Source organism: Ailuropoda melanoleuca, unplaced genomic scaffold (assembly GCF_002007445.2).
Source record: "Ailuropoda melanoleuca isolate Jingjing unplaced genomic scaffold, ASM200744v2 unplaced-scaffold11384, whole genome shotgun sequence".
NCBI classification, from domain to species: Eukaryota; Metazoa; Chordata; class Mammalia; order Carnivora; family Ursidae; genus Ailuropoda; species Ailuropoda melanoleuca.
This window is the reverse complement of record NW_023179820.1, coordinates 5,425,357-5,445,417: the sequence shown is the minus strand read 5'-3', so window position 1 is coordinate 5,445,417 and position 20,061 is coordinate 5,425,357. Positions and strand designations below refer to the sequence as shown.

The following is a 20,061-nucleotide window of genomic DNA, read 5'->3' as shown; positions in this document are numbered from 1 at the left end:
ATCTCCTGTCTACCCCCTATAGAGTCTTTGGGGATAGATCTCAGCTATTTATTGCATATTTACAAGTGCCACAAGTAATTGTAATGCATATTAAACTGTGAGAACTCTGGGCTTAGGTAAGTGTACCTAAAATTGTTCTAATTCTCTCTTAAGCCTGTAAATAATTAAAACAGTTGGAAACAACCTATAAAAAAGACTAATTTTTCATACTAGATCAGAACATTAATGTGAAGATTCAGGAAATTTTGACAATTATTAAGTTTCAATTTGAGAAGGTACAGGGCATAAACCACAGGTCTCTTTTTTTCTCCCGCAGACATTACAGCTGAAAGAAGAAGAAAACAAGCGGTTAAATCAAAGACTGGTAAGTTATTTTTCTTACCCAATAGATGTTAACATTTCAAAATGTTTTGCATTATCTTTTATTATAAATACTATCAGAGATATGTATGGGTTGATTAATTTATTTCTAGTAGTTTCATTGGGCCATGTGGGTCATTAATGAATTGATTCTCAGAGTGATGACCTTGGGTCAGAGTTACTACTATCTGTGGCCATAGAGCTGACCATGTGGACTACCTTACTAATGTTAAAATCAGTCAATAAAATCAAGGCAGTGTTTCTGATTAAAAAGCTGATCATTCAGGATTCCATAATTACATGTATTTATAATATCAAGTTAGGATTCTTAAATAGGTAACGAAGTTAGAGGTACTTTTCACAGGCCTTTTGAAAATTAACATGTTCACATGTAAGTGTGCATAATTAGTACGTTGCGTCCCTTCCCCTTTTTTTCTTTAAATTCAGGTAATTAACATATAATGTATTATTAGTTTCAGAGATAGAGGTCAGTGATTCATCAGTCTTATGTAACACCCAGTGCTCGTTATATCATGTGCCTTCTTTAATGTCCATTACCCAGTTACCCCATCCCCTCTCCTCCAACAACCCTGTTTGTTTCCTATGCTTAAGAGTCTCTTATGGTTTGTCTTCCTCTCATTTTTATTTGTTGTGGTTGGTTTTTTTTGTTATTTTTGGTTTTTTTTTTTTTTATGTATACTGTTTGACCTTGATACCATGCATGAGACACTGTATGGTCTTCTGAATTAATCTTGGTTCTACTCTAACCTGCAAACTTAACCAATTACTTAAAGTTACACAGTTGAACTTACATGCTTTAATAAAGCAATTCATTTTTTTTTAAGTTCTAATAGTTGTAATTTACAAAAATGAATAATCTAAGGCCTGTGTTCAATACTTTTGATTGAAAAGCTTTAAGGTACTGATTAGAATTGAGCTTTTTAAAGATTGTGTCTTGTAGGGAAACATCTGCTTTCTTTCATTGGCCCTTCTTCCCCAACTTAAACAGCAATAAATTACATCTTAATTCTACAGTCATCAGTCATATAGACAATTAGTCTGTAGTCATTCTAGTCAATCATTAATTTATCACCAAGATAATCTTAAGGCTATTTGCTGGGGTTTTTTGTTTTTTAAAGATTTTATTTATTTATTCGATAGAGATAGAGACAGCCAGCGAGAGAGGGAACACAAGCAGGGGGAGTGGGAGAGGAAGAAGCAGGCTCATAGTGGAAGAGCCTGATGTGGGGCTCGATCCCATAACGCCGGGATCACGCCCTGAGCCAAAGGCAGACGCTTAACCGCTGTGCCACCCAGGCGCCCCTATTTGCTGTTTTTATAAGGAGAGCAAACTGTTGTTCAAAAAAGACTGAGAAGAGTTGCCTATCCCAAACATCATTCAGTATGCTGTTTTATGCAGTATTTCAATAGGATATAGGCTGTATTTGGCAAGGGTTATAGTCAATTTTGTCTGTTGTTAGCACCTGGAATAGTAGTAACTGGTACACAGTTGATGCTTGGGAAGTGTTTATGAATGAAAGATTTTTGCCCTTCAGATCCAGAGAGTACCCCACTCCCACCCAGAGAGGTGTCTCAGTGAAAGCATACTTTCATATCAATTTACAATTTACAACTGTTTTCACACAGTGTTTTCTTAAATCTAAGCCCTCATTTATAATAAATATATGAAAAACTTAAGCTTTTTTAAACATCAAAATAAAATTGAATATGGTCTAGAAGATGGATAGTCAGACTTGTCTTCACTGACAGCATATAGACCATTTGGATGATTCTGATAATAAGTTGCTACACTTTTAGGCCTTTCTATTCATTATTTATTGTTGTTTTATTTTGTTTCCAAATGCTAATGAGACCCTGCATCATTCCAGATAATATTCAGAGGGCAGTGGAAGAAATTCTGAGCATCAGAATTAGACTTATTAAACAAAGAGAAATCCATTTATTTGTCCTTGTTTTGTACAACTGTGTAATGGACCCACTGTGCTTGGAAAGTATAGGTATCGTTGCCATCCTTTCTGGCCCAAGACCATGGGACACATGTCCTATGTATCGCGTGTTGGCATAAAAAATGGATTAAAGCCTGTTTGAAGAACAAACAGTCCCATCTGAGTTAAGGCAACATTCTTCATCAGCTAGCATGTCCCATTCCATTGTGCTCATCAGGAGAGGAAATGGATGACAATCACACCTTTCATTATTTAGCATCTGATGAGAATAGTGGGGGGGGGGGTTTATAATAATTTTTTATTATGTTAGTCACCATACAGTATATCCTTAGTTTTTGATGTAATGCTCCATAATTCATTATTTGCGTATAACACCCAGTGCACCATGCAATATGTGCCCTCCTTAATACCCATCACCGGCCTATCCCAATTCCCCACCCCGCTCCCCTCTGAAGCCCTCAGTTTGTTTCCAGAGTCCACAGTCTCTCATGGTTCATTCCCCCTTCTGTTTACCCCCCCTTCATTCTTCCCTTCCTTCTCCTACCGATCTTCCTATTTCTTAGGTTCCATAAATGAGTGAAACCATATAATTGTCTTTCTCTGCTTGACTTATTTCGCTTAGCATAATCTCCAGTCCCATCCATGTTGCTGCAAATGTTGGTAATCGTTCTTTCTGACGACTAAGGAATATTCCTATGGACCACATCTTCTTAATCCAGTCATCTGTTGAAGGGCATCTCGGCTCCTTCCACGATTTAGCTACTGTGGACAATGCTGCTACGAACATTGGGGTGCATATGGCCCTTCTCTGCACTATGTCTGTATCTTTGGGGTAAATACCCAGTAGTGCAATTACTGGATCTTAGGGTAGCTCAATTTTTAACTTTTTAAGGGACCTCCACACTGTTCTCCAAAGTGGCTGTACCAACTTGCATTCCCACCAACAGTGTAAGAGGGATCCCCTCTCCACATCCTCTCCAACATTTGTTGTTTCCTGCCTTGTCCATTTTTGCCATTCTAACTGGCGTAAGGTGGTATCTCATTGTGGTTTTGATTTGAATTTCCCTGATGGCTAATGTGTCTGTTAGCCATTTGTATGTCTTCATTGGAAAAGTATCTGTTCATATCTTCTACCCATTTTTTTGATGTGATTTATTTGTTTCTCATGTATTGACTTTGAGAAGTTCTTTGTAGATCTTGGATACCAGTCTTTTATCTGTAGTGTCATTTGCAGGTATCTTCTCCCATTCCGTGGGCTGCCACTTAGTTTTTTGACTATTTCCTTGGCTGTGCAGAAGCGCTTTATCTTGATGAAGTCCCACAAGTTCATTTTTTCTTTTGTTTCTCTTGCCTTTGGAGACGTGTCATGAAAAAAATTGCTGTGGCTGATGTCAAAGAGGTTGCAGCCTATGTTCTCCTCTAGAATTTTGATGGATTCCTGTCTCACATCGAGGTCTTTCATCCATTTAGAGTTTATCTTTTTGTATGGTGTGATAGAGTGGTCAAGTTTCATTCTTTTGCATATAGCTGTCCAATTTTCCCAGCACCATTTATTGAAGAGACTGTCTTTTTTCCACTGGATGTTTTTTCCTGCTTTATCAAAGATTAGTTGCCCAAAGAGCCAAGGGTCCATTTCTGGGTTCTCTGAGAATAGTGGGTTTTTAAACTGAAGTTCTCAGAAGTTGCCTTGAAGGTAAGTGAGGGATGTTACCAACTCTCAGAACTTTATTCTCCCACCAGCATTTTAACCAGAGGAGTATTGTATTTATTTGTTTTCCTAGTTAGATATTGGACCTTTGAATAAAATTTTCCTAAAAAGTTTTTTGGTTTGTTTTTTACCAAAAGGAAAGATTTGAAACTGATGTATTATAATTGGGAAATGCTTCTCCAAAACTTGTCAGTTTCTACTCTGTGATTTTTTTAATATTAACTATGTAATTATAAATAAAATATGATTCTATATTTAAATAGTTTTTAATGCAGCCAAATTTGATTAAGAAAATACTATAAGTAGGGGCGCCTGGGTGGCACAGCGGTTAAGCGTCTGCCTTCGGCTCAGGGCGTGATCCCGGTGTTATGGGATCAAGCCCCACATCAGGCTCCTCTGCTGTGAGCCTGCTTCTTCCTCTCCCACTCCCCCTGCTTGTGTTCCCTCTCTCGCTGGCTGTCTCTATCTCTATCGAATAAATAAATAAAATCTTTTAAAAAAAAAAAAAGAAAATACCATAAGTAAAAATGTAGGTGAATTTGTCCACTGCAAATCATTGTTGAGGAAAGGAATTATATTAATGAACCTCATATTTGGACTCTTAAAAGCTGGGACACAGATGTGAATATGTGTGACATCGAAAGAAATTTTTGCAGCAAGGACCTAATAAACCTATGTGGTGCTCTAATTGTATGAGCTTTATTCATTTTTTTTTTTAGATGTCTCAGAGCATGTCTTCAGTATCCTCAAGGCATTCTGAAAAGATAGCTATTAGAGAGTAAGTATTATATTTTTATTTTCCGTTTTCCATGTGAAATAAATTTATTGATTTGGATAGTATTGAATTGTTAATGAAAATATTTTTCAGTGGCTCTAATTCTTCAGATTCAGGTGCATTCAGCTGAGTGTTTTGTACCCACTGGTAGTAAAAATTTTTTATTAGAAAGTGTAGTTTTTTCTAAATTGGAAATATTAGGATTATATTTGAAGTCATTATTACAGCTTCAGTTATCATTTATACACAGATAGTCCTTTTGACTCTACTTCACTTTTCAGCTAATGCCATCTCTTTTAAATCCCATTTATTACCTTAGCCTTTTACATTTTAGATTGGAGAGTCAATTAGATTGGAGATTTTTTAAGTTGCAGTGTTTCCTCATTTTTATTTTTCAGACTTCATTTTATTGATACACTACAAATTCATAATATACTATTTATCAGTTGAATAATTTCATAGACAGTCCTCTGGGACCACATTATACTGTAGTAGTATATTGGGTTTTGGCATGGGCTATTTGAAAGGAGAGTCTCTGTAGTAAAGTTTTCGAAAAGCATTGTTAGCAACACATGGACACTGGTCAGTCTTCTATACCTGTTAGGATAGATACAAAAATCAGTTAGATCTGTCAACTTAATTTTTGGTTGGTAGATATCTGTGGTTTCTGACCTTCAACTTCTCATTAGAATTTTATCTTTTCTCAGTGATGTTAAAAAGCTAGCTGGTATCTGCTTTTATGTATCAGCTGTATGTCAAATCAAATCCAGTTTCTGGCCTTTAAAGATTACAGTGAGATGAGCTTTAAAAAAAAAAAAGAAAAAAAAAAAAACTTTTTTTAACTGCCTAAAGAGAGGCTCTGTCTACGTTTTTGAAGGCGTCCAGGTACTTAGCCAAAACAGTGCCTGCCACGTCTTGTTAGGTAGGCATCAAGTATTTGTAGGATAAGCAATTAATGAAAAAGCTGTTATCCTTTAAAAGCTTTCCCAGTGAGTTTGATGATTTAGCAGGTGCGGGACCTACTAAATTAAGTTATCTTGACAACTAAGAAATCTGAGATTAACTTTCTTTTTTTTTATTTTTTTTAAGTTTTTTATTTTAATTCTAGTACAGTTAACGTATAGTGTTATATTAGTTTAGGTATACAATGTAGCGATTCCACAATTCTGCATGTTACTCAGTGCTCATCATGATAAGTGTACTCTTAATCTCCGTCACCTATTTCGCCCATCCCCCCCCACCTCCCCTCTGGTAACCATCACTACTCTTACTCAACATAGTACGGGAAGTCCTAGCCACGGCAGTCAGACAACAAGAAGAAATAAAAGACATCCAAATCGGCAAGGAAGAAGTAAAACTTGCACTATTTGCAGATGACATGATACTATATAGAAAACCCCAAGGGTTCCATCAAAAAACCACTAGAACTGATAAATTCAGTAAGGTCACAAGATTAACTTTCAAGACCCATACAGACTTTGAACAACATTTCTAAAAATTATTCTGAAGACACAGAACCAATTAAATTTTATGGGCAGTTGTACCCATTTCTTTCTTTTGCTCCTTCTTTCAGGCCTTCACCCTAAAGCAGTAATTTCCATTGACTTGTTTAAAACTAGTTAAGAAATGAACTGAGCGTAGTAGGTTTTTCTTTCAAATTGAAGAGCTCTATACCTAGAGACAGGAAAAATAGCACGTAGTCTTTCTTTGCTACTGTAACTATAAATAAGTTCACTTGGAATTTGTTTCATCTTCTAAGATGGAAGATGAGGATAAATATCCTCTTCCTGTGATTGGTGACTTTATATAATGGTGTTTTTTTTTTCTCCCCTTCATCCAAGCGTCTGTTTTGTTTTTTTAAACAATGGATAGTATTGGAAATGTGAGTGAGTTTTAATAATGCATTGATATCTGAATATAGAGTTGAACATTGCAGAATATATACTTAAAGTTTTCAGAAGAGGATGACAGCAACCGTTGAGGACAATAAATTATCTTCCTTTATTCAGTTTTCAGGTGGGAGATTTGGTACTCATCATCCTAGATGAGCGCCATGACAATTACGTGTTATTTACTGTTAGTCCAACCTTGTATTTTCTGCATTCGGAGTCTTTGCCTGCCCTGGATCTCAAACCAGGTGAGGGTGGTAAGTGTCATATCCATAACTAAAATATTCAAACTTGAGTATAGAGAATATATCAAAGATTTTTCTACCCTCTTATCTAATTATAACAGAATTAAATCACTAAGAAGAAACTCTGCTTAATATGTTTGTTTTTTATAAAATCTGCATTATACAGATTATTTTCCTGGATTTTGTGAACTGTTCAAAGTTAGAGTGTGTTTAATACGATTGGGTCCAGTATCTCATACCCTAGCAAAAGCAGAATTATATTGTCAGAATTCCCATATAAATGCAACCTATTTGAGCTTAGTTCACACTTATTTATGAAGGCAATAAAGAACGATTTTAGAAAAAAATGTTCTTTCCAGCCTTACGTAAAGTGTCTTTTCTATCCTATTTATTATGTTCCTACCTTGTTTTTTGTTAAATTTGTCAATAGATAGTTTTTTAAGGCTTTTAAAAAAAAGTTTTGTTAAAATTTACTAAATTACAGTGTCTATTATGTATTACTTTGATCTTTAAAGAATAGGTACCTTGGGATACTTAGCTTAAATAGAATTATTAAAATACAAGAATATATGTCCATTTACATTGATGTTTCTGTTTGGAATGACTTACCAACACAGGCAAATACCAGCTCTTGAACTAGACCAATGTCACATGATCACTCCATCATGGCTGTTGGTGATGGATTAATATCCATAGACTTGTATAGTTTTCATATAACCTTGAAAAATGAGAAGATAAGCTTACAACTTACTGGTTTTGTGTCTTGAAAACAATGAACTTGGTATTTTTTCAATTTTCTGTGGGTTTCTTTTTTCTCATTTCTTTAAACTTTTTATTTGAAAATGATTTTTAAATTTACCAAAGAGTTACATAAGTACAGTGCAAAAAAAAACAAAAAAACAAAAAAAAACCATCTACCTTTACTCAGATTCACCTGTTGTTAGCATTTTGCCCCATTTGCCTTATTCTATATGTGTATGTCTAAATGAAATACAAAAATATACAGAAATCTGTGCTTGTTTTTGTTGCCAGAACCGTATGAGCCTAGTTATATATATCATGGATCTTTGTCTTTAAATATTTCAATATGCATTTCCCGAGAATAGGAAAGTTAGTGTTTAAATCTAGGAAACACTTGGGGTGCCTGGGTGGCTCAGTTGCTTGAGTGTGCAGCCCTTGGTTTCAGCTCAGGCCATATCTCAGGGTCCTGGGATCGAGCCCCATATTGGACTCCACACTCAAGGAAGTCTGCTTGAAGATTCTCTCTCCCTCCCTCCACATTGCACATGCTCTCTCTCTCTCTCTCAAATCTTTAAAAAATTAAAAACTGGGGCGCCTGGGTGGCGCAGTGGTTAAGCTTCTGCCTTCGGCTCAGGGCGTGATCCCAGCGTTCTGGGATCGAGTCCCACGTCAGGCTCCTCCACTGGGAGCCTGCTTCTTCCTCTCCCACTCCCCCTGCTTGTGTTCCCTCTCTCACTGGCTGTGTCTCTCTCTGTCGAATGAATAAATAAAATCTTTAAAAATAAATAAATAAAAATAAATCTAGGAACCACTGCATACTCTTAGAGGTTTACAGTTCACATTACCATTTTAAAGGTTCTTACAGGTCTTGGAAAAAAGAATTTCTTTAATAATCTTACTTTTCCAAGGAACTCCAGCCTTCCCTCCCCTCCACCCTTTTTTTTGAGAAATACAGAACAGAGGATACCAATTGGGAATGATGCTACCCTACCCCTGTGTCATTGCCTTGGGGATTATTAGAGTGTTTTCTGTGCCCATGACAGTGGACTTACTACTCCTCAAACATAAAACATAAGCATTTAGTTTTAGATCATTCTTTTCAGAAATCATGAATTGTCTGTGAAGTGCTATATTACTCTTCAGGGTATTTTCCATATCCTGTGGTTTAGGGGCTTTTATCTTTCTATCATGTGATGTATCTATGTATTTTTTATTTCTGATAGTTTACTCATGATGTCTTTCATTTATATGTTGGCAAATCATGTTTAGGGAATAAAAATCAGTTTTGTCTTCTCTTAGGAATCTCAAAGGCTTTAGCCTAAACCAGATAATTTACTGGCCAAATACTTTTGAAATCGAGTCTTTTAAAAACTAATCTTCTGATGAATTTAAAAATAGAATGAGTCCTTTCCTTAGCTTGTCACACTTCGGCTCTTTGGGGACTAGTCTTTTCATCCTGTCTGCTCCCACATTTTCCACCTCCCCTTCACAGAAGCACTGTCTTTCCAGACTTTGGTGCTTAACCCTTTATTTTTTTATTTTTTTTTATTTTTTATTATTTTTTTAATGATTTATTATATTATGTTAGTCACCATACAGTACATTCCCCGGATTCCGATGCAAAGTTCGATGCTTCATCAGTTGCGTGTAACACCCAGTGCACCATGCAATACGTGCCCTCCTTACTACCCATCACCAGTCTATCCCATTCCCCCACCCCCCTCCCCTCTGAAGTCTTCAGTTTGTTTCTCATAGTCCATAGTCTCTCATGTTTCATTCCCCCTTCTGATTACCCCCCTTTTCTTTATCCCTTTCTTCCCCTACCGATCCTCCTAGTTCTTATGTTCCATAGATGAGAGAAATCATATGATAATTGTCTTTCTCTGCTTGACTTATTTCACTTAGCATTATCTCCTCCAGTGCCGTCCATGTTGCAGCAAATGTTGAGAATTCGTTCTTTCTGATAGCTGAGTAATATTCCATTGTATATATGGACCACAGCTTCTTAATCCAGTCATCTGTTGAAGGGCATCTCGGCTCCTTCCATGATTTGGCTATTGTGGACAATGCAGCTATGAACATTGGGGTGCATATGGCCCTTCTCTTTACTACGTCTGTATCTTTGGGGTAAACACCCAGTAGTGCAATGGCTGGGTCATAGGGTAGTTCAATTTTTAACTTTTTAAGGGACCTCCACACTGTTTTCCAGAGTGGCTGTACCAACTTGCATTCCCACCAACAATGTAGGAGGGATCCCCTTTCTCCACATCCTCTCCAACAATTGTTGTTTCTTGCCTTGTCTATCTTTGCCATTCTAACTGGCGTAAGGTGGTATCTCAGTGTGGTTTTGATTTGAATTTCCCTGATGGCTAATGATTTTGAACATTTTTTCATGTGTCTGTTAGCCATTTGTATGTCTTCATTGGAAAAGTGTCTGTTCATATCTTCTGCCCATTTTATGATTTGTTTATTTGTTTCTCGTGTATTGAGTTTGAGAAGTTCTTTGTAGATCTTGGATACCAGTCCTTTATCTGTGGTGTCCTTTGCAAATATATTCTCCCATTCCGTGGGCTGTCTCTTAGTTTTTTTGACTGTTTCCTTGGCTGTGCAGAAGCTCTTTATCCTGATAAAGTCCCATAAGTTCATTTTATCTTTTATTTCTCTTGCCTTTGGCGATGTGTCGTGAAAAAGGTTGCTCTGGCCGATGTCATAGAAGTTGTTGCCTATGTTCTCCTCTAGAATTTTGATGGATTCCTGTCTCACATTGAGGTCTTTCATCCATTTGGAGTTTATTTTTGTGTATGGTGTGAGAGAGTGGTCAAGTTTCATTCTTTTGCATGTAGCTGTCCAATTTTCCCAGCACCATTTATTGAAGAGACTGTCTTTTTTCCACCGGATGTTTTTTCCTGCTTTATCAAAGATTAGTTGCCCAAAGAGCCGAGGGTCCATTTCTGGGTTCTCTATTCTGTTCCATTGGTCGATGTGTCTGTTTTTGTGCCAGTACCATGCTGTCTTTGTGATCACAGCTTTGTAGTACAGCTCGAAATCCGGCATTGTGATGCCCCCAGCTTTGTTTTTCCTTTTCAACAGTTCCTTGGAGATTCTGGGCCTTTTCTGTTTCCATACAAATTTAAGGACTATTTGTTCCAGTTCTTTGAAAAATGTCCTCGGTATTTTGATCGGGATAGCATTGAAAGTGTAGATTGCTCTGGGTAGTATGGACATTTTAACTATGTTAATTCTTCCAATCCATGAGCATGGAATATTTTTCCATCTTTTTATGTCTTCCTCAATATCTTTCAAAAGTGATCTATAGTTTCTAGGATATAGGTCCTTTACGTCTCTGGTTAAGTTAATTCCAAGGTAACGTATGGTTTTTGGTGTTATTGTAAATGGGATGGATTCCCTAATTTCTCTTTCTTCAGTCTCGTTATTCGTGTATAGAAATGCAACTGATTTCTGGGCATTGATTTTGTATCCTGCCACCTTACTGAATTGTTCTATAACTTCTAATAGTTTGGGAGTGGATTCCTTTGGGTTTTCCATATAGAGTATCATGTCATCTGCAAAGAGAGACAGTTTGACTTCTTCTTTGCCGATTTGGATACCTTTGATCCCTTTTTGTCTTCTGATTGCTGTTGCAAGGACTTCTAGTACTATGTTGAATAATAGTGGCGAGAGTGGGCATCCTTGTCGTGTTCCTGATCTTAAGGGAAAGGCTTCCAGCTTTTCCCCATTGAGAATAATGCTTGCAGTAGGCTTTTCATAGATGGCTTTTATGAGATTGAGAAATGTACCCTCTATTCCTACACTCTGAAGGGTTTTAATCAGGAAAGGATGCTGTATTTTGTCAAATGCTTTTTCTGCATCAATTGAGAGGATCATATGGTTCTTGAGTCTTTTCTTGTTGATATGATGTATCACATTGATTGATTTGCGAGTGTTGAACCATGCTTGCATCCCAGGTATGAATCCCACTTGGTCATGATGGATAATCCTTTTAATGTACTGTTGGATTCTATTAGCAAGGATCTTGTTGAGGATTTTGGCATCCATATTCATTAGAGAAATCGGTCTGTAATTCTCCTTTTTGAGGGGGTCTTTGCCTGGTTTGGGGATCAAGGTAATATTAGCCTCATAGAATGAGTTTGGTAGCTTTCCTTCTGTTTCTATTTTTTGAAATAGCTTTAGGAGAATAGGTATTATTTCTTCTTTGAATGTTTGGTAGAATTCCCCAGGAAAACCGTCTGGGCCTGGAGTTTTATTATTTGGAAGGTTGTTTATCACTGACTCAATTTCTTCATAGTTAATTGGCCTATTTAAGAAATCTATTTCTTCCTGTTTCAGTCTTGGTAGTTTATAGGTTTCCAGAAAGGCCTCCATCTCTTCCAGATTGCTTAGTTTTTTGGCATATAGCTGTGCTTAACCCTTTAACTGTCATTTTTTGTGCACTGATGATGTTAACACTTGCATTCCAGGTACTGTGGAGTACAGATGTGAGGCAGATTCAGCTCTTGCCCTTGAGCACTGGTGTTAAAAGCAACCAAAGAAAAGGGCAGTACTTTGCTTTAACCTAGAAAATAAAATTTGTCTGAATAACTGTCTACTTTCAGAAATGGGCATGGTCCTCTTCGTTACCACTTTCAGTAGATGGCACTGTTGAGCTAATTTAGAATTCCTAGGTTTATTTGTTCATGATTTGTACTTGGATTATTTGTATTTCTTGAACTCTGTTAGTTCTGTGATTTGATTTACCATCTATATTTAATGAGTAAAGCCAAAATTACTGGCTGAAAAGTAAAATGAATTCATTTTTGATTTATAAACCATTTTGTGTTTTAGTGATTTGTTTTAAAAGTCTTACACCTTCTTTCACTTTTGAGAACTTTATTAGTTTTGATTCTGGCAGTTATGTTTTCATGAGTGATTATACCTGTACTTTTAAAAAGAAATTAACAATTTCATTCAACAGCTTCAGGTGCATCTAGAAGACCCTGGGTACTTGGAAAAGTAATGGAAAAGGAATACTGTCAAGCCAAAAAGGTAAAAACTACATCAAATGATATAAACCTAGGAACTATCAAGAAGATTCAGATTCACATACTGCTTTACATAGAAGTTGTTACTAGGGTAGTCATTTGTCCTTTAGCTCATTTGATTGAGTAATATCTTGAATTTAATGAGTGTGAATGTGAACCACCAATTTTATAAGTATTTGTTACTTATCTTTAGAGAGTAGACGTAGGTAGATTACCAACAATTCATCAGCCTATACATGAAAATAAGTGCAAGTTTCTGTTCTATAACTGTCAAGTTATTAGTGTTTTCTTGTGCAAAAAAAGAAAGAACACACAGCATAACTGATGATTAAAAGTGAATCTATTTGTAGTAGAGTTGTTTCCTATTTTCATATACTACCCCCATTGAAGAAGGATAATGCAGAATATGCGATGACTAAAAACGTACCTGACTATAACGTCCGCAGTGTCACTGCTGCAGTCAGTGGAATCTAATGAGCATTTTTCCTGACTCACTGTAATTTGGGGCCCCTCTGTTCCAAAACGCTAATGAAACTTAAACTGTATATTGATTCTTTGATACTTAAAATCATGACATATGTCTCCCTTTGTACTACATTCTTGAACAGTGATTACCAGCTCTTTCTTCCATCGTTAGTGGTTCAGTGTACTCTCATATGTAAGGGCTGGATCTTGTGTAGTTTATAAAGACTTCCTCACCCATGCTTCTTAGCCCCGAGTACTCTCACATTGAGTAGTATGATAGGACAGTACCTCCTTAATTTGGTTTTAACCATTTAAGTGATTCCTTTTCTTCTCTTCTTAGGCACAAAACAGATTTAAAGTTCCTTTGGGGACAAAGTTTTACAGAGTGAAAGCTGTGTCGTGGAATAAGAAAGTATAACTTACGGAAGAAATTAAATGTTCTGTGACATTTTTCTGATTTGTCCTACAGTGCTTATTCATCACTCCAAAACAGCAGGCCATCTTTTTATACAGAAGTCACCGTGACAATATACTTCATTGGTGTATACCATTTACTTTTTAACTGGCTACGTTTTAGGAACAATAAATTCATCAAAACCCTTGGCTGAATTAAAATGGTTTTGGTTTTTTTTACCCAAATAACTAGAAATGCGGACCAAACTAGTTCATTTTCTCAAAGGGCATACCCTGCATTGTGGCTTATGGTTAGCCATATTAATTGCTTGTTACATATACATTAGCTTGAACTTAGATACTAAATGTTAGTTATTATTACCAGCATTTGTCCTTTTGTGAAATCAGTATCAGAAAACTTGCACTCTTAAACACATTCTTTATAAAATGTATAAATTCTTCAAAACTATTTAAAGAGGAGTGTTATTGCATGCAGATAATCATAACTTTGAGTTTGCCTCTGTAGATTACTAAAGCAAATTGTTTCATTTATTTTTTTAAATGCCCTTTGATGTTTCAAAACAAAAAGAAACTCTTAATTTGATAGACTGATATTAAGATCAGCCATAATCTATCTTTGAAAGCACTTTCAACAGTGGTCACCTGGGTTCTAAAGGGAAGAGTCTGTGCTGTTGACAGTTTCAAATGCAGCACTGGAACCTTCCCAACCTCTTTATTATTTGGTTTGGAATAATCATATTGATGAAATCGTAATTCATGGTTTGATTTCAGAAAAAGCATATTCATTGTACATTAACCATTTAGAGGTCATTTAAATAACAAAATATTGTATTGTAAAAGACATGTAGAATTTTAAAACAATAAAGATTTGAACCTGTAAATGTGTGTGCCTTTTAAAGAAGGATACATTTTTAATATATTTGAGTGATTGCTGGGAAGTATGACAAACTTGTTCTGTATCATATCAAAAGAGAAACATGTTTATTACAAAAATGTTCTTTAACTATATACTATGTAACAGGGTTAAACAGTGTTATGTAGAAGAGAATTATGTAAACTAGACATGTAGACAAATTGCTGTGGAGCAAAGGTATTTAAATGAGTTAGTTGAGTTGGATGAGGCTTGTTTCAGGTTTGTTGCTAGAGAACAATAATAAAATTCTTTTTCAGAAAATATTTAATTTCTTCTTAAAAATAAGTTAAATATTTTTTTAAATATGTATATCTAATAGTACAGAAAATGGAATAAACACCATAGTGTATAGAAAACTGAATTTGACAACATATTAATGAATAAATGAACAAATGATTTCACATGTTTCTATTTAATCCTTCCATGACATCTCAATGCAAAAAATACCAAAGCAATAAACTACTTTATATACAGAATGGTTTTGTTAAGCAGATTTGGTTGGGTCTAAATGAATCTGCCAGATGGACCATTTTGACTTACTTGGTGCCATTCACACATACAAATATGTGGTCATTGTGCTGTGGAATCACAGTGGCCTGACACATGCAAGCCATCATCTCATTAATACTCTTCTTTAATGTTGGATTTTATTGTTTATAGTTTTTCTTCTCTTTTATATCCATCCTATCAGTGTTCACATATCCCTTTATAAAACACATGTAAAGAAAATGAAATTTTCTTAGTTAAAAAGAAAAATGAAACCTGGAAATCAAAACTCATTGAATTCTTACCTTCGTATGGTTATGGTCAATGTACTGTGCTTTTAGGCATCAGAAGTCCTGAGTTCCATTTCTAGATCTAACCTTAACTTGGGGCAATTTGCACAAACGGAATGTCAGTTTTCTCATGTATAAAATGGTGCAATAATAGGACCTACTTCTTCAGGTTATTTTGAAGGTTAAGTGATGAAAATTAAAGTACTTGGAACAATTTCAAAAACAGATTAAATATTGAATAAATATATATTGGAAAGATTTTTTGCATAATCAAAACCTGTTAATTCACGATTCAAACTCTAGTAGAAATGTATCTTTATTCCAGGGATGAATGTTTAAATCACATTTTATTGCAAGTAAAATTTCATCACACGTGAAATATGTGGATAATTTTTTTTGCAATGGTACCCCTGCATATGCTAAGAACAGAATGAGCAAAAATTATCTAAACCTTCACTTTTATTTTTTAAAATTGCCGTGGTATAAGACATGTACATGCTTTCAAAAAAACTGAGACACTCCTAAGGCCCTGTTCCGTTTCCCAGTTGTACCACCTAGAAGGTAAAATTTTATTTTTTAGCCTTTTTTAGTTTATATGCCAAATCATATGACTACACTGCAATTAACTTGATAATTTATCAGTTTACTTTCTTATATGAAATTTTAGTTATTTCATTAGAACTTTCTGCTCTGTTTCCAATAATTTACTGTTATTTTCCAATGAGCATTTACACTGTCGGGACTCTACTGTTTGCTGAGCAGGGTCCTGAACTACGATTACAGTCCCTTCCTTGTACAGACCATGGTCTATTTGAAGCTTTTCTGTTGTTTTTTCTTCTTGTGCTGCTACTGTGTAGTTGCCAGAGCCTCGATCTTTTTAAGTGCTGCTTCATATTTTATTTCATCCAGCCACATTTCCCAGAGACCTGCATTTTGGAACCATCTCTCCCCATGCTTCATTATACACAGCTAAAATGAGTAAGTTGTCACTTTGAACATTTCTTAGAAACTTTTTTTAGCCAGAAGCACACGTTTGTTAGTTTTGCCATTTGTTTGGCTACCGCAAAATATGTCATCATCTTTCCAGCTTCCAGTTGCAGTTTCTCTACTTTTCCGACCTTCACAGAGAGTTCCTTCGCTTGTTCCGGCCTTTTGCTACGGCAGCATCTCTGTCTTGGTACCAGTTTCTGTATCGAGTGTTTATTGTTGTGTAAGGATTCATTCTAAAACAGTTGCTCACATGGCTGCAGTCACCTGTTGACTCAACTTAGGCTGGATACTCCATAATGCCTTCACTCAAGTGTCTAAAGGTTAAGTAGCGTTGTCCTCAGGGATGCTTTGGTTCCTTATGTGGCCTCCGTCATAATACCCTGGCTTTCTAAGCAATGCAGCATTCCTAAAAGGCAGCAAAACTCAGAGGCTTGGAGGTCAAATTCTGTCACTTGTGTTTTGGTCAAACTAGCAGAACCAACTCAGATTCCAAGGAGTAGCAGGGGATAAAAATTGTCTTTTTTAACATCACAATTCTTTCTGAAGTTAGGTGCAAAACAGCTATTGCCCTTTAATATTTAGAAACAGTTACAGATATTAGTCATAATCTCAGAATGTGAACAAGCCATCTTTGGCCAATTTTAAAAATGCTTTGTATAATTTATAATCTTTGTGAGTAAGGTGGAAATTCTTTCAAACACTTCTTAACATAGTGGTAATGAGACTGTGCAGTCAGCTGTAAGCTATTTGGTTTACATACTTCTTAGGTGTCTCAGACTTGGAGACCATTCTGTTTAAGCTCCACCTGTTCCATTCCTACCTTAAATAAGGCTTGCTAGCAATATCAGTTCTCATGTTAATGGAAACAAGTGGCAAGCCTCCGTGTTACAAAATGCAAGATTAGTTCTCCATGTGCTCTCCTCATCAAAGCAATAATTGTGAGCATCACAGAAGAAATAGACCCAGCAATGCCTCTTTAGTGTCTACGCCCCCATTAAAATACTGTGCCATTCAGCCATTTTAACAGATGTCACCCATTCTTTTTCTTTCAGAGCAGGTGCTAGGCCTGCTAGAGGGAGGAATCCCTCTATTCTTACTGAACTATCACTACAATATGGGCAAGTCAGGAATTTCCAGTACTTTTAGAGGCTATTTTTACAAATGTTCTGAAAGATGTGGGACCTAATAGCAAAAATGCTTCTGACAGTCTAATTTCCAGTTGATGATGTAATACTCCTTTCTTAGACTGATTTAGAAATGCCACCAGTTAATTCCTCCACTAGTCAGTAATAATATTCAGTGAATAGCTCATGTGGGTGTCACTTGTAATCTCTTTGGAATTCCGCTGTACCCATGGGTGTCTGCTTCACCAGTTGAAGCTTCTAACATCAACTACTTAGTTTCTTAAAGAATGAGTTCTTAACTCCTACAAATGTAAGGCCTAATCTCCCAAGCATATATGATGCCTGAATTCTCTCAGCAATTTCAGTTACATACTACAAGTTTATCTCTTCATCTGACCTGCTTAGAAGTATGATTTCTGGAGCTGTCACCATATATGCAGGTATTAACTTTTAAAACAGGTTATACATGGTCTGGTAGAAATGTATACTCTGCCCTTATGTTTTCTTACCACGATATACATAACTAGATCCTTAAAAGTAACACTTCAGCCTGTAGCATTGAAGAGTGCAAGAAAACATGAGTGAGCAATGTTTACAACTGTGGCCATTTCACACCCTGGAAATAATTAGCAGAGGACTCTTCTTAACAGCCCTGAAAGCTACTGTGCATAATTTAAACTATTTCGAGTTGCCTTACAAATATACTGTCATCATATAATAAGAGCATTCAAAAATTCTACAAGAGGGGCACCTGGTGGCACAGCGGTTAAGCGTCTGCCTTCCGCTCAGGGCGTGATCCTGGCGTTGTGGGATCGAGCCCCACATCAGGCTCCTCTACTATGAGCCTGCTTCTTCCTCTCCCACTCCCCCGCTTGTTCCCTCTCTCGCTGGCTGTCTCTATCTGTCAAATAAAGTCTTAAAAAAAAAATTCTACAAGAATTCTGTCATAACTCTGATCCTGATTATCCATGGGGATCTGGGATAACAGACAAGTCACCTTCCAACTTGGGTACCCGGGATTTCCCAAACTACCTCCGCATTGAACAATTGTGCACTCCTTAAAACATCAGAGAGGCTTTTCCTCTCTGATTTATTTTTTTTTTTAATTTATTTATTCGACAGAGATAGATACAGCCAGTGAGAGAGGGAACACAAGCAGGGGGAGTGGGAGAGGAAGAAGCAGGCTCATAGCGGAGGAGCCTGATGTGGGGCTCGATCCCACAACACCGGGATCACGCCCTGAGCCGAAGGCAGACGCTTAACCGCTGTGCCACCCGGGTGCCCCTCCTCTCTGATTTATTGAATAACTGGCTATTTACCATTATAAATAGAGTATTCACAGTTAAGGTAGTTGAAATCTCACACCATAAGCTAAGTGATAATTCCTAGCTCATAACATTAAGAGGTGGATATAGGCTTGTGGATGTAACTGCAATGTCAAGAAATCTGCTTTCACAGTTTATCAAAGTTGACTTCCGGGGATTTGAACTACTTACAACCTCACAAGCATGCCCATGCTGCTTTGTGTTCTAAATATCTTCACTCAAACTGTTTTCCCATAAATGAATCAGTAGTGCTACTCCATGTCCTTGTATGAAGGCCGGCCATGTCACTGGGGTGTGATTCCAGTATAAACCAAAACCATTGTCATTTGTGACAGTAATATGGTTGCCAAGGGAATATAGTATACTAACAGAGAAATTCTGTCTCTTGTTGGAAGTGGAATTATCAAAATGCAGCACAGTGAGCCAGAAATTGGAGCAAACTGTGGTTGTCAGTAGCAGTTCGGCTGTGGGAGGGAGTCTAAGGTGGGGGACTCACCTTAACGCTGCTCACCCTTCTCCCCCGGCTGCATTTCCTAGCTTCCCTTTCCTATCTCCCTATGGTTAATGCTGGCTTTTACAGTTGTTCAGGTGTTAGCTTTTTTAAAAGTGCAATTTAAGTTCTAGTCGTGTCTCCCTGAGACTATCACCAAATCCTTGTCTTGACTGGACTAATTGTTTTAAAATCCCAGCTACACACCCACAGCCTGTAGGACTATTTCTCCAGATGATTAGTGAATTATTTCTTTAAACTTCCCTCATTTTACTCAAGTTTTAGGGGGTATCTGACTTCCTTCTGCATATGTTCTTTGTAGCGTTTATTAGAATAAGCCAACCTGGAATTGGAAATTCCCAGATTTTCATATAAATCTTGAGAATTCCAACAACTTAGACATACTAAAAACCTCCTCAATGCTCACTACCGTATTATTTCCAATTGTGTTAATTATAGAGGTTGTATTTAAAAGGTTGTGATTAGAATGAAGCTCAGAAAATCTCCATTAAATGTGACATCAAGATGATTCTATTCACATAGCAGTAAACTCCAAAAGTTTTACTTGGGTTTGAAGAGCCAAAGCAAAATGCTTCCTAACGCACTTGTGGCATTCCTTAAAAGGCTCCAATTGTGAAATGGAAGATGGCTAATATCAATGAATTTATTACCGTTACTTTGCGCAGTGTTTTCCCACAAGTTCTTTTCAAAGTTTTTGGGGAGCTCATATACTCAAGGTTACTATAATAACAAAGATGGATGTCACTGAAAGTGATGAGCGGTCCCTGTGGCCGTTGGAGAAAGTTCTACAAATTAAGAGCACAAGGATATAGTTGGTTA

At 36.6% G+C, this 20,061-nt stretch overlaps 1 protein-coding gene across 3 annotated transcripts in view; it reads left to right on the top strand.

Moving 5' to 3' along the window:
* The window catches only part of RB1CC1 (RB1 inducible coiled-coil 1), a 94,154-nt gene extending 79,383 nt beyond the window's left edge, over window positions 1-14,771 (top strand). For 2 of the 3 annotated variants that reach the window (XM_034650174.1, XM_034650172.1), the window contains exons 20-24: window positions 317-364; window positions 4,755-4,813; window positions 6,820-6,956; window positions 12,658-12,728; window positions 13,530-14,771. In XM_034650174.1, the coding sequence (XP_034506065.1) occupies window positions 317-364; window positions 4,755-4,813; window positions 6,820-6,956; window positions 12,658-12,728; window positions 13,530-13,607 (393 nt within the window). In that variant the 3' untranslated portion in view covers window positions 13,608-14,771. The remainder of the gene's footprint in view (window positions 1-316; window positions 365-4,754; window positions 4,814-6,819; window positions 6,957-12,657; window positions 12,729-13,529) is intronic. The other variant, XM_034650173.1, reaches the window with a different exon arrangement.
* The last annotated feature ends 5,290 nt before the right edge of the window (window positions 14,772-20,061 follow it).